Source organism: Vigna umbellata, chromosome 3, assembly GCF_029865625.1.
Source record: "Vigna umbellata cultivar VRB3 chromosome 3, Vumbellata_1.0, whole genome shotgun sequence".
In the NCBI taxonomy this organism is placed as follows: Eukaryota; Viridiplantae; Streptophyta; class Magnoliopsida; order Fabales; family Fabaceae; genus Vigna; species Vigna umbellata.
This window is the reverse complement of record NC_142167.1, coordinates 32019749-32031766: the sequence shown is the minus strand read 5'-3', so window position 1 is coordinate 32031766 and position 12018 is coordinate 32019749. Positions and strand designations below refer to the sequence as shown.

The window sequence follows — 12018 nt, the reverse complement described above, 5'->3', positions numbered from 1 at the left end:
TTTTTTCTATTAATAAACATTTTTACAAATTAATATAACATAAACAAATATCATTTTATATCACCTAAATACCTAGGGGCATTTTGGTAATCTTAAATTTTTACCAATTAAACTGTCACATCAATCAAATTCTACACTAATTCTCACAAACTTTACCCCTAAATTCACTCTCAATCACCTTCAAATCCACTCAAATAAACACACACAAAAATTACCCTCAAATTCCTTCAAATCCATTCAATCACTTTCCCCCAAATCATCTCCCCCAATCAACCCCAAGTGAACACACCCTTTACTTTGATTTTTTATACTATTTTTTTTTAAGAATCAATAGTCCAACAGATACATCCACGTTGGTTTTCTTCGTATCCTCTTAAAATCCTTCCACGTGTCATAGTCTACCACTCAACAAACCCTCCCCTTTTCTTCTTGCGAAAAGTTGTTTTGGGGCTACAGCTACACACTGACCGCTTCTCTTCTCCCTCCCGCCACAAGCAATACCCATTTCCATTTCGATCATCACACGCCAACACTAACAAACATCCCGTCCATTGCACTCCTTCACCTACACCACGGGTCAAGAGACTGGTAAATTAAATAAAAAGGGTCGCGACAACTTTCAAAAAGTGGTGTGGTGACGTAGTGCTTCAAATTGCTCACTTGTCAAGCTCTTACAGGTAATCTTTAAGATTAAGGTTGTGTTTCGGTGACGCCTTTGAGTCGGTGATTCCACGGAGTTAGGAATGGAGGACGACGGTTCCAGCTCGATCCGCCGCATGTCAAGCCGAACGCGAAAAGTTGCGTCCAAAATGGCCGCTGCACTTGCCAGCGCCGACAACCGCACTCAGGCAGCTATCTCCTCTCAATTCTTCTTCTGTTTTCTAATTTCTCCAGGAAATATGTATCACCATAAAATTGAATGAGGAATCTGATAGAAGTGTGTTTCTGTTACAATTTAATTCAGGCGGCACTTGCGCGCTTGGATGCTTTGGAGAATGACAATGCGGGTTTTGAAATCGCAGATGCCAATAACGATGATGATGAAGCTTCTCTCGACGAGGAAGATCAATGTTAGGGTTTCTTCTCTACTTTTTTTTCCCTTTTGTTTCATGATTTTATTAGACAAAACATCATTATAGTTAAACTATAAAATGCTTGAAACCAGGAAAATTAAAACACGAGTACCTAAACTTTAGTCCTTGAACATAACTTATTCCTTATCTGACGACTTTTTGAGTTTTGTAGTGAAGTGATTAATATAGATTACACTTTCAGCAGCTTCTTAAGTTTTCTTACTTTCAAAGACTATTATCAAAACGCCATATAGTTATAGGGACGTGAATACTATTTTACTCAATTTTATTTCATTTTTGCTGTTAGTGTTAATTTAGAGTAAAGGCCCATTTAGTTTTTAAAATTGTGATTTGTGTGTAACTTTGCTCCTCTTATTATCTGGCTTAACAAAATTCAACAGATGCCTCTGAAATTGGAATTCTAACATCTGAGTCCCTCACTTAACCCATCTTACTGTCATTTTGGTCCTTGAATAAACAAGGACGTGCGATTGAGATAAATGTTAAGTGAAGAGATCCACAAATCTAACTAATTAAGGCTTAGGATATGTGTATCTTGTAAATGGACCCATGATTGCTTATACTGACTTTTACATCCATTCATGCAATCGGCAGCATGTAACTGTTGGGTGTAGATCACTTAAAGCAGACTAAAAACATTCATTCAAGATCTGAGCCATGCAATCTTCATCTAACGACTTCTTGAATGAATGTAAATTCCAACGGGATATTTCCTGAATCAAAGTGTATTTTTAGGGAAAAAGGGGGTTGATAGGATAAAATGGGTAATGGGTTTAGGATAAAAGGGAGAGGAATTGTATGAATAGTACTCTGTTATGTTGTCAGGAGGGGAGTTTTGAACATTAATTGTACGAACAGGCTCTTTCAGGTCCTGTGAGGGAGGTTATGCTCCCAACTATTCTTTGTGAAGATAATTCTATTGCTGTGAATAATAGAAACTCATTCTTTCATTACTTTCTCTGTCTATTGTGAGTGTTCTTGGTTAGGTTCCATACTTAGAAACCTAACAAATTGGTCCGACCTGCCGGATCTGCTCGGGAGGGGACTGTCGATACCCTTAGGGGAGGACGGCCAGATCAAAGGTTGCGGATCAAGAAGTGATCAAGAAAGGGTTGAAGCATGGAAGGAAGAGACAATACCTTGGAGAGGAGGACCATCGAACAGAAAATGAGCAGGGCAAAACCGAAAATGAGCATGGCAGAATGGAGAAGAAATATGCAAGAAATGCGGCAGGAAACCAGAGTACTCTTGCGAGTTCTTGGAGGAAGGGTGTGGAACCAGGAAAAAGGATTGGAAGGCAGTCCAGGGTTTGTAGATGAAAATCAACATTCTGTTAACGAGAATCGGAGAAGGGGAAGAGAGAGCTCAGAGGAGGAACTGGATGAAGACCGAGGAGATGCCCAACCTAATGGGGTAAAAAGGGTAGAACTACCCACTTTCAAAGGGTTTGATCCTAAGGGGTGGATTGCTAGAACGGAGAAAGCTTTTGAGATCTAGGGGGTGATAAAGGAAGAAAAAGTGCGCCTGGCATACAGTAGCATGGAGGGCAGTGCTGGGTATTGGGTCCTGGCTTGGAAGGCTAAAGCCAAGAATCCTTCTTGGGAAGGATTGAAGGAAGCTATGGTGGTGCGATTTGGAGGGCAAAAATAAATGAAGATTTACGACGATGACGTCATCAACGCTTCAGGTTCGGTTGGCGTGTTTCGTTGCACGCGCTTCCAAGAGGCCCTGGATTGGAGCATCATCGAGTCACTCATTCTGGTGAACGAAATCGCAGCGGTGGAAGCCGACTGCTCCGTCGCGCTCTCCTCCTACCAGCAGTGGAACATCATTGCCCAGAACTGCGTGGCCTTGGATGTGCAGCGCAAACGCACGCAGTGCCGCCGCAAGTGGCATGCGTTGCTCTCTGACTACGACTGCTTCAAGGGAACAGCCAACGCTGGAGGCAAGTTGCCGCCGAATTTCGATTACGAATTGTTTGAGGCCGTCGAACGCGTTGTGAAGGCACGTGAGGAGCGGGGCATGGCTGATCCCGAGAGCAATCCGAAGCAGGGAACGATGCGTGTGACGCCACCGTGGAAATTGGGTCCAAAAGGAAACGGTAACGAAGTAAGTTCAAACACCGCATTCAAAAGCCCAAACTTGAACAAAGGCACAAGGACAACCATGAAGAAGAGCATGAGGAAAAACCATTTTTTTCATGGGTGAAAAGAGAAGAGGTTGAGCACAAAGTGGTGAGTGTTGAAGAGAATAATAATAAAAGTAACAATAAAGGGGTTGCAGAGCAAGTGATTAGTGGTGTTGAAACAGTGAAGGTGGTGGATGTGGCCACCGAGAACCAAGAGGAGCAAAGGGAGCTTGCAGTTTTTGATGCACTTGCAGAGGGGAGAGAGCTGCTTGAAGCATTGAAAGACATTGAAAATCATTTTCTCAGGGTTTATGATTCTGGAAAAGATGTGACTAGAATGCTAGAAGCTAATAGAATCCAAGAAGAATGGAAGTCATTGGAGGAGGATTTGCCACCACCCAAGCCTCCATACCTGAATGGGAGGGCAGTAGCCAGTGGGTTCCATTCATATGATAACACGATGATGAAGAGGAGTCAGGAGATCAAGTTTCACGGTTCCAACCTTGAGGATAAGGTTGTTCTGCAGCGGGGTGTAATGATAGGATATAGGGTGATAGGATATAATGAGTAATGAGTTTAGGATAGAAGGGAGAGGAATTGTATAAATAATACTCTGTTAAGTTGTCAGGAGGGGAGTTTTGAACATTAATTGTACAAACAGGGTTTTTAAGGTTCTCTGAGGGAGGTTATGCTCCCAACTATTCTTTGTGAAGAGAATTCTATTGTTGTGAATAATAGAAACTCATTCTTTCATTACTTTCTCTGTCTACTGTGAGTGTTCTTGGTTAGGTTCCATTCTTAGAAATCTAACAGGGGTACTAACTGCAACTTGATTGAAATTCAGGGAGTATAATTTTTTAAAGATCCTTTGGTGAAACTTTTATGTTTTAAAAACTATTATAAAAATTATGTATAGATTTTAAAAATTATTTGATTCTTATCAAAATTTGAAATTCACTTAGTTCCTTTTCTTTACAGATTATATACAGAAAAAGCAGTCTAAAGGCACAAAAAGAAAGACCAGACAGGCAAAAGCACTTGAAGCTAGGAGGGCCCCGAGAACATTCCTTGAGCTCTTGCATGAGGTCAGTCATTACATCCACCACGGGTCACGCTCACTAGTGACACTCCTGTTTTACTTTTGCCTTGGTTTCTGTTTTTGTTAAACCAACCTCCTGCAATTGTAGGCTAACTTAGAATCATTGCCACATCACGTGCCCTCCTATTGGAAAGCCGCAGTTGGACCTCCAAGCACAACCTCCCGTCGCCACTTCTGTACTGTTTGTGGTTTTTCTGCTAATTACACTTGTGTGAGATGTGGTATGCGCTTTTGTTCCTATAGATGTCAAAATGTGCACAATGATACTCGTTGCTTGAAATTTGTAGCCTAATTCATGTCTCACAAAAATGTGCACAAGAACATTATTGGACACACTATTGTAACTTGTTATATATCAGTGTTCACCAGCAGTATGTGCAAGCAAGCTCTTTGCTCAATTTTCCTCTTTTGTTACCTTTTAAGACTAGTGGTTCAGTTATTAAGTCACAAGGTGAAACTGTATATTTTGACCCCTATTCGATCCTCTTGGTCTATGTAACCTTGCTAAAGATGTCCTTCGAAGTTATGAAATTCTATGATTCACAATTCAAATCCTACAATTTTATGTGATTTGGTTACCTATCAACATGGATCATAAGATTTATAATTGATACGTATCACACGATTCAACAATTTGTCATCTTTCCAATTACGTCTTTCACCAATTCTCAAGAAAAAAATTGAATGACCGTGTCTAAATTTATCTTATTTGATTGTTCCTCCGCAACATTTTTCATTCAGTGCATGCACTTTATTGGGTTATATTCATTGCTCCATTTGCATTCTTTTGAAATAAAGGCTTTACCAACTCAGTTAATATTTTCGATTTGTAAGACTAATGGCATATAAGTTGTTCTTTTTTCATTTCTACTTTTAGATTATTACATTGAACAATTTATATAATGTATTTGAAGTAGTTTTTCATTGTTTATGAATCTTAAGATTCAAGTTTTAGCTTGGTGATTAACAAATTGAATATTGATTTGGTAACCTTGATGTCCATAGTTGCATTAACTTAAGTTATCCGTTCAGTTATGTTTAATATGCCACTGGGATTATTCTGTTGTATTTTGCTTATGGATTATCTTTGTTTGTGACTTTGTACGCATGTCTTTGATTAGATTATCTCCAAGGAAGCTTACTTGCTAGAGTTTGCTGTTATGTTCTTTAGTTTCTTATTATTGTACATGAACCTTATAACATGGCGGTTGATGCATGCTGTGGATTTAGGCCATCCTAGAGGTCCAATGATTTCTTTGCATGTTAGGTATCCAGGAACAGTCAGGATGAACTTCACATTTTTGTTCATGTTGACCTGCTAAAAATTAAATGTACCATGTTTTTTGTTGTTCAGGCTCCTTTGTACAGAATAGTACATCTTCGCATTGCAACAAGTGCACAATTCTTCCACTGTAGGATATGAAATCAGTTTCTGGTACTGAAATATTTTTTTTCTATCAACTGGTCAGAATGGTACAGTTTTTCTCACTGAAATATTAAATTGGTAATAGTAATGATAAGAAATCATTTAAATATTAATTTTCTTTGTATAGAGTTACAGTGCCGTCTAATCAACATACCGCAAACATACAGCTCAATTAAGCTTAATTTAATTCTAGTATGGGAACTGCAGAAATCCATACTGTCTGTTTGGCAAATTCTTGAACTTGTAGTACACAACAATAAATTTATTCACTACTGATGCTTTCTTAACCTTAACATTGGAGTAGATCTGGCGGTGGAGGTATTAATGACTGTGAAAGGCCGACTCCGTTTTCTACCAGAAGTGCCATGCCCAAACCCGAATTCAGATGTGAGTCTATGTGGCAACGGATGAACCAAATTCCTGATTTGCAGTCGTGAAAGAAAAACATGGAATAGGTTAATAGGTGATGCTGGTACATACTGCAAAAGCAAAGTTTTACAATACTACAATATGTTACCTGGATTGTCAGCCACAAAACGAATAGCCACCCATCCTCCAGGAGGCGTTCCAATGGTGTTTTTGACAGGTGGGTCTACAAGGTTGAACTTGAGTGGATCAGTTGCTGGGTTGAAGTTGCCAAAACCTGAACCAATTACAAAGAAGTGAAATCCATGAACTATGCTTGTGTTTTGCAGAACAATTTGCATCCTCGAGCCATACTTCACCTTGTAGAGCTTAGTTCCCCGTGAAGGTGTCCATAGCCCCCTTGGTACATTCCCAGTATAATCAAATTGTACAGGGGGAACAGGGGCAAAGTCTGTGGTGAAGACACTGGGTATTCTTTCATAGTACGCTTGCATTAAGGAGGTGGTTCTTGGGAGTTCAAATGATACATTGTTCATACTGGCTGTGAAGTGGGTTCCATTTGGTGCTTGACACGGGACTATTAGGATTTGTGCAATTGATTAACCCCAACCCCAACGTGAAATATAGATTCACATAAACTTTCGTAAAGACTTTAACCCGAGTAAGCCCCCTAATCCTAGCAGTGTACGCAGTGGCAGTGTCATTGAAGGCAGGCAAAACTGGCAAGACTGGTCTTGATCTGCTTTGGTTACTGCGTCTAGTAGATCTGTATTCTAGGATTGCAGTGGTGGTGCAGCAGATTCGTAGGCGCGTGCTGCCATGTAGTAGAGACCTTGGGGTTGATCAGCGGTGACTAGAACATTGAATGTCTGACCAGGTCCTATCATGAGGACTGTGGTTCTGAAGGGCTTGGTATATGCTGCATCTGTACCAACCACAATCATCTGTGGTTGGCAATGGAGAAGAAAAGTTCATGATTGAGTGCACTGTTGATGATTCTCAACATAATTGTCTCCCTAGCTTCTACTGGAACAGTTCCTGCATTGTGTGTTCGTACCATCAATGAAACTGGAACCTCTATCAAAATATAATTGTTTTTAAGGTAGTTAAGAATTTAACCTTATTCAGCTATGCTTTCCTTTTTAAGACTTTATTATAATAAAAATAAACTTTGAAGGTTCAGAAAATCTGCCATTTGAAAATAAGTTATCAATCATTTTAATATCCTTTTCAACCGTTAAGGAATGCAGGCACACACTGAGTAATAATTTTCACACCTTGGCTTGAGCATCTGTAAAGATCACCAAGTTGCCCATTAGTGGTATATGCAACAGATGGATTTAGAGGTAATCTTGCAAAGTCTGCCTGCCTTTGGAGAAGCACAATATCCGAATCAAACCATTGCCATCAACACGATAAAACTGTCATGACACTATATAAGAAGCTCATCACATTTTAAATGTTTTTCTCCAAGGTATAGTGTGTTCACAGTGGAAGGAGATTCATTATTCAAGTGAATTGGGCCGAAGATGATTGTAGAGATGTACCAAGAAGGAGGGGAAATTCTTGCTTCGGCACAGAGGAGGGATAGGCAGAACCCAATCTGGGATAGATGAAGGCTCCCTAACAGTGGCTCTCAGGAAGCCAGTATGAGCATGCCACCATAATGTCCCTTCCTGATCCCTGATTCTAAATCGGTATGTGTAACTTCTCTCTGGTTGAATGGGACACTGGGTTACATAACTCGGCCCATTGACCCACGGATTTCGCAGCATCCCTAACCCATGCCTGATGCACATAAACCCTTATCACTTTGTGAGGAAGATCAAATTTATGCATCAGTAGCACAGTAAATTGGTACATGGACCAAGTATGTATCAGTAGCATATCGACTCATGGACCAACTATTTATTGTTAGATTAGTGTGGGGATGTGGCTTTGGGTTTTGCACAGCCTCGTCACTAGCCTAGCTTGAACCTATTTCACTCAAATTATGATGGAATGATAATTACTAAAGAGTTCTAACTTTATTGAAGAAAAGTAGTGAATAATTCATGATATAATTGAATCAGAACTTACAACAAATTCATGGAAATGTATCTCTTAGCCGAAGCAAGGGAAGCAATGAGAGCAAACAGGGCTAGTACGAACCAAGAACAACATGACTTACCAGGGAGGTGGAAAGTCTTCATTGTTCTGGTTTTGTTTAATGGTGTTTCTTGTGCTGAAGGGGATTTGTTTTAAATGCAGCTATTTTGTAGACTTATTATATATAGGGAAATGCCTGGAAAGAGAAATACTTCTGTTAAGTCGTTATATTTTAGTCAAGGTACTTAATATTTAGTAATTAGTCAAACAAAGTTGAGGACATGCATGGTGCACACAGCAATCCATTGTAGAATAAATGCTAGGTTGTGTTATTTTTAGATGAAAAGAGACCCACTAGATTAGAAATACATCTTTAGTTAATAAATCTGTTTTCTGGAATTTTATGGTAAGATACTTGCAATCTTCTAAGTACACCCATCAAACTATGTGTAGGAAAATAGAATAATTAGGACACCCAACCAAACCAATATTTCCACATCTAATTACGGAGAGAGAAAGGAAGTTAATATTTTGCAAGGGTACATAATTCTTGTTCTCAATAATTAAGACTTTGGGAAGCAAAATTATAATTATCTTTTAACTGTCTTCATTCATATTGCTTTTAAGCTAGAGAAGGTTAATGATTTTCAATTTCCATCTCTCCTATTTCCATTCCCCGATTACTGAGCAATGCATTATTCAGTTGGTCAAAACCATAGAGTAACAATTAGCTAGTTTCACAGTTATTTACTCCATTTTTCGTACGGAATCTCATTAGCAGAGGATGATGATATTGACCCTGAACTTTTGGAAGCTGTAACCTAAATAGTGTACTACAAAAGGGAGCAACATGAGTTAGGATACATATTGGTTGATGCAGTACCATATTTCACTTCAGTTTGTAAAGCCTTGCATTAATGTTACCAGAAAAGAAAATCCACTTCTAGTGTAAAATTTGCATACTTAACATTCTTTTGTTAATTAACTTATGCATTAATTGGTTCTAATTTATGAATATTTCTTTCCTTATTTTAATCTTATAATAAAAAGGTTAGTAATCACGCTTTATGTCTTATGGTAAGAATCGTATTCAAATGAAATGATGGACATGACACTTCAAAATTGTTGCCTAATTATAGAAACTTATGTGCTTATAAATTGGTTCATCTAATTTGATACACGACTCATGGATCTACTAGCAATGACTTTATTTAGTTGCTTTATTATGTTGATAATAAAATTTTAGTACTATTACTCATTTGATTCAGCAATCCAAATGCTAATATCGTAAGTGGATAAAAACATCTACTACATGTGTTTATAAAATGTTTTTATTTAAAATTAATTTTTTTTAAAATATGCTACAAAATTTGAGAATCTCATCATATTTTTATAGATTAGTTAACTAATAAATAAAATAAAAAAGTATGGGTGGTAAAAAGGGTCAATTTCAACAAGTCAACCTGACACTTCGATAAAAAAAAGTGAGTATGAACAATCACTTCAACTCAGCAGCTTGACACATCTCATCCAGCCTGGTAGTATGACAAGTCAACCTTATAGGTCAGACTGTTAGCTTGGTCGATGTCTAACACAACTCGATCGAGGTTTGAGTGGCTTGACCAAGGTTTGATATAGCTCGGATGAGTCTGATACAACTCGAATGAGGTCTGATATAACTCGACTAAAGTCTAATGTAGCTCGGTTGAGGTATAAAATAGTTAGGGTGACAGTTCGTTTTAACCCTTTCAACAAAAAATCAGCTTGGAAGCCCGTCATTTACTCGTTTTCATGTAAAAAGTCAAAGATCAAAACAAGAGGGCTAACTCGCTAGCCAGGCAAGCCAATAGCTCGATGTGCTAAGTTGTAAAAGTCATCCTATTCTTAAGTTGCGAGACTCGGTTCATTTTTTGGCGGACAAAGGTTGGATCAAACTTAAATCAGTTGGGTTGACCCGTTTTGCCATCCCCAGTCGTGGGTCTATGTTCCTATTGGAATAATACTTACATGAGACATATAATAACATATAATAATAGAATGATAAATAATAGGGTTAAATATGTTTTTTGTCCCTTAAGTATCACACGATTTTGGTTTTAGTCCCTACTCAAAACTTTGATGATTTTTAGTCCTTATAGTTTTGAAACTCTTACTATTAGTCCTTAAAATTGGACGGCGTTATCTTTTAGTAGATGTGGCAAACGGCGAGGCAAGACCACGTTTTATGCCAGCTGCCCTCTTCACTCTCTGCCACATTGGTTGTTTAAGTTTTGATATGAGATTAAGTATGTTAAGTGTGCATTTGGTTGAAGCGCACTTTGTCATCTCTTATAAATGAGATTTTAAGAAGTTGGGTTCTTCTTCGTCAATGCAGTTGAGGGCAAAGAAAGCTGAGGAGGTACATCTGAAGGTTGGAGTTTGTCTTCTTGAGGAGGTAAGTTGATACATTTTGTTTTGCTCTTCTTCGTGTGAATATAAGGATTGGGGATATAGGGTTTGGGTGGGCACGAAAGCTGATGAAGGGATTTCTTTGTTGTAGTGAAATGAAAGGTGAGAGTGGAGGAAATGGTTGGACACAAAGGTCAATTGGTTCAGGAAAGTCGCAAAGTTGTGGATCATCTTCACGGTTACCATCTAAATTGTGTGGTTGTGGTGAAACATTGTTGCTTTTGAAGGCAAATATTGTGAAGAACAAAGGAAGATTGTTTTATAGATGTAGAAATTGGGCAATAAGTGATTAAGTCTTTCAATTCATGTGCTGAATTTTGTGTTAATCATGTGTTATTTTGAATGGCATGATGAAGGAGTTTCTGAAATTTAAGGAAGCTTTGAAAGAAAACGTGAAGAACTTGAAATGTGTTTGGAAAATGAAAAACTTGTACTGGATCTAAGGAAAAAGAATGACAAGTTGAAAAGGAAATTAGAACAAGAGAAAAAAATTGGGAAAATGATGTTGTTGTTGTTTGTTTTGTCATGGGCGTTAACAATTTTCTTTTGTATTATGTTTTTGTTGAAGATGAATTGTAATTAAGAATTATGGTTGAATAAAATGAGGTACTTGAGTTTGTCTCCAAATTGTGCTTGACTAAATTCTCTAAATTATTTACTTGTGTTGCCACTTGATGATTAACTTTTTTCCCTTTAACATTCCATTGTTACTGGACTTTTGTTCTATGTTAATAAAGAAAACATTGGGCAGCATTAAACATCTGAATATTATAACATCTGAATTAAAATATCAAACAGAAAACGGAAACAAAGTTATCAGTATAAAACAAATTCATATTCATATAGATATTTAATATTGGAGCTTCACTGATCACCAAAATCAATCCTTGGAGAATCAAAGATAGTTCTCTAAGTAAATGAAAAACTAGAAGCAGACATTAAGAAACTACAGAGCCTTCACGCCTAACTAACATTAGCTGAAAACCTTCAGGAAATTTTCCATGCTTACAGATAGTTAACGCTTAATTTTTTCAGCTGTCTTTCACTTTTTACTTTTAAGAATTAACCAAAGGTAGCATTTTTAGCATTCTACTTTCAGTTATCCTATAACTTTCTAAACATAATAATTTCACTCAAATAGCACTAGCAATGAATAGAAGAACATGGTCTCAACTCATTAAAATTAATCATATACAGCTGCTCATGGTTCACCCATTTCCATCTCCCGGATCTGCCTCCATTCAGAAATGCCACTTGAGTTTTCCTGCTAAAATTGACTAAGCAGAGTATCCTGCTTGACTAAGCAACCAAACATTTGTAAGTAAAAACCTGACCAAACATCTGTAAATCTGAACTTGGAATAAATAAA

General features: G+C 37.9%; 2 protein-coding genes and 1 pseudogene across 6 annotated transcripts; 2 read left to right on the top strand and 1 right to left on the bottom strand.

Moving 5' to 3' along the window:
* The first annotated feature begins 414 nt into the window (after positions 1 to 414).
* On the top strand, positions 415 to 8143 carry LOC124834532 (SWR1 complex subunit 6-like). Of its 5 annotated transcripts, none has more exons than XR_015785009.1 (8): positions 415 to 588; positions 678 to 848; positions 965 to 1070; positions 4201 to 4307; positions 4410 to 4542; positions 6052 to 6333; positions 6443 to 7215; positions 7356 to 8143. XR_015785009.1 is itself a non-coding variant. In XM_047309236.2 (4 exons), the coding sequence occupies exons 1-4, from the start codon at positions 744 to 746 to the stop codon at positions 4611 to 4613; spliced, it is 522 nt and encodes a 173-aa protein (XP_047165192.1). In that variant the 5' UTR covers positions 421 to 743; the 3' UTR covers positions 4614 to 4901. The 5 variants fall into 5 exon arrangements, 1 of the variants encoding a protein (XP_047165192.1); XR_015785010.1 differs by adding an exon at positions 5676 to 5756 and having other exon boundaries at positions 416 to 848; XR_015785011.1 differs by adding an exon at positions 5676 to 5794 and having other exon boundaries at positions 416 to 848.
* LOC124834531 (uncharacterized) lies at positions 1077 to 3978 on the top strand. Its single transcript, XM_088109848.1, has one exon. It carries the CDS (start codon positions 2745 to 2747, stop codon positions 3300 to 3302), a length of 558 nt encoding a protein of 185 aa, XP_087965974.1. The 5' UTR covers positions 1077 to 2744; the 3' UTR covers positions 3303 to 3978.
* LOC124834533 (laccase-3 pseudogene) lies at positions 6251 to 7888 on the bottom strand (annotated as a pseudogene).
* Positions 8144 to 12018: the final 3875 nt, after the last annotated feature.

Excerpts from the sequence above, each read along its gene's own strand:
- LOC124834532 (XM_047309236.2), top strand. The coding sequence starts at position 744 with ATGGAGGACGACGGTTCCAGCTCGATCCGCCGCATGTCAAGCCGAACG. Across the intron at positions 849-964 it reads GCGCCGACAACCGCACTCAG|GCGGCACTTGCGCGCTTGGA; the intron begins GCAGCTATCTCC and ends AATTTAATTCAG. Across the intron at positions 4,308-4,409 it reads TCCTTGAGCTCTTGCATGAG|GCTAACTTAGAATCATTGCC; the intron begins GTCAGTCATTAC and ends CTGCAATTGTAG.
- LOC124834531 (XM_088109848.1), top strand. The coding sequence starts at position 2,745 with ATGAAGATTTACGACGATGACGTCATCAACGCTTCAGGTTCGGTTGGC.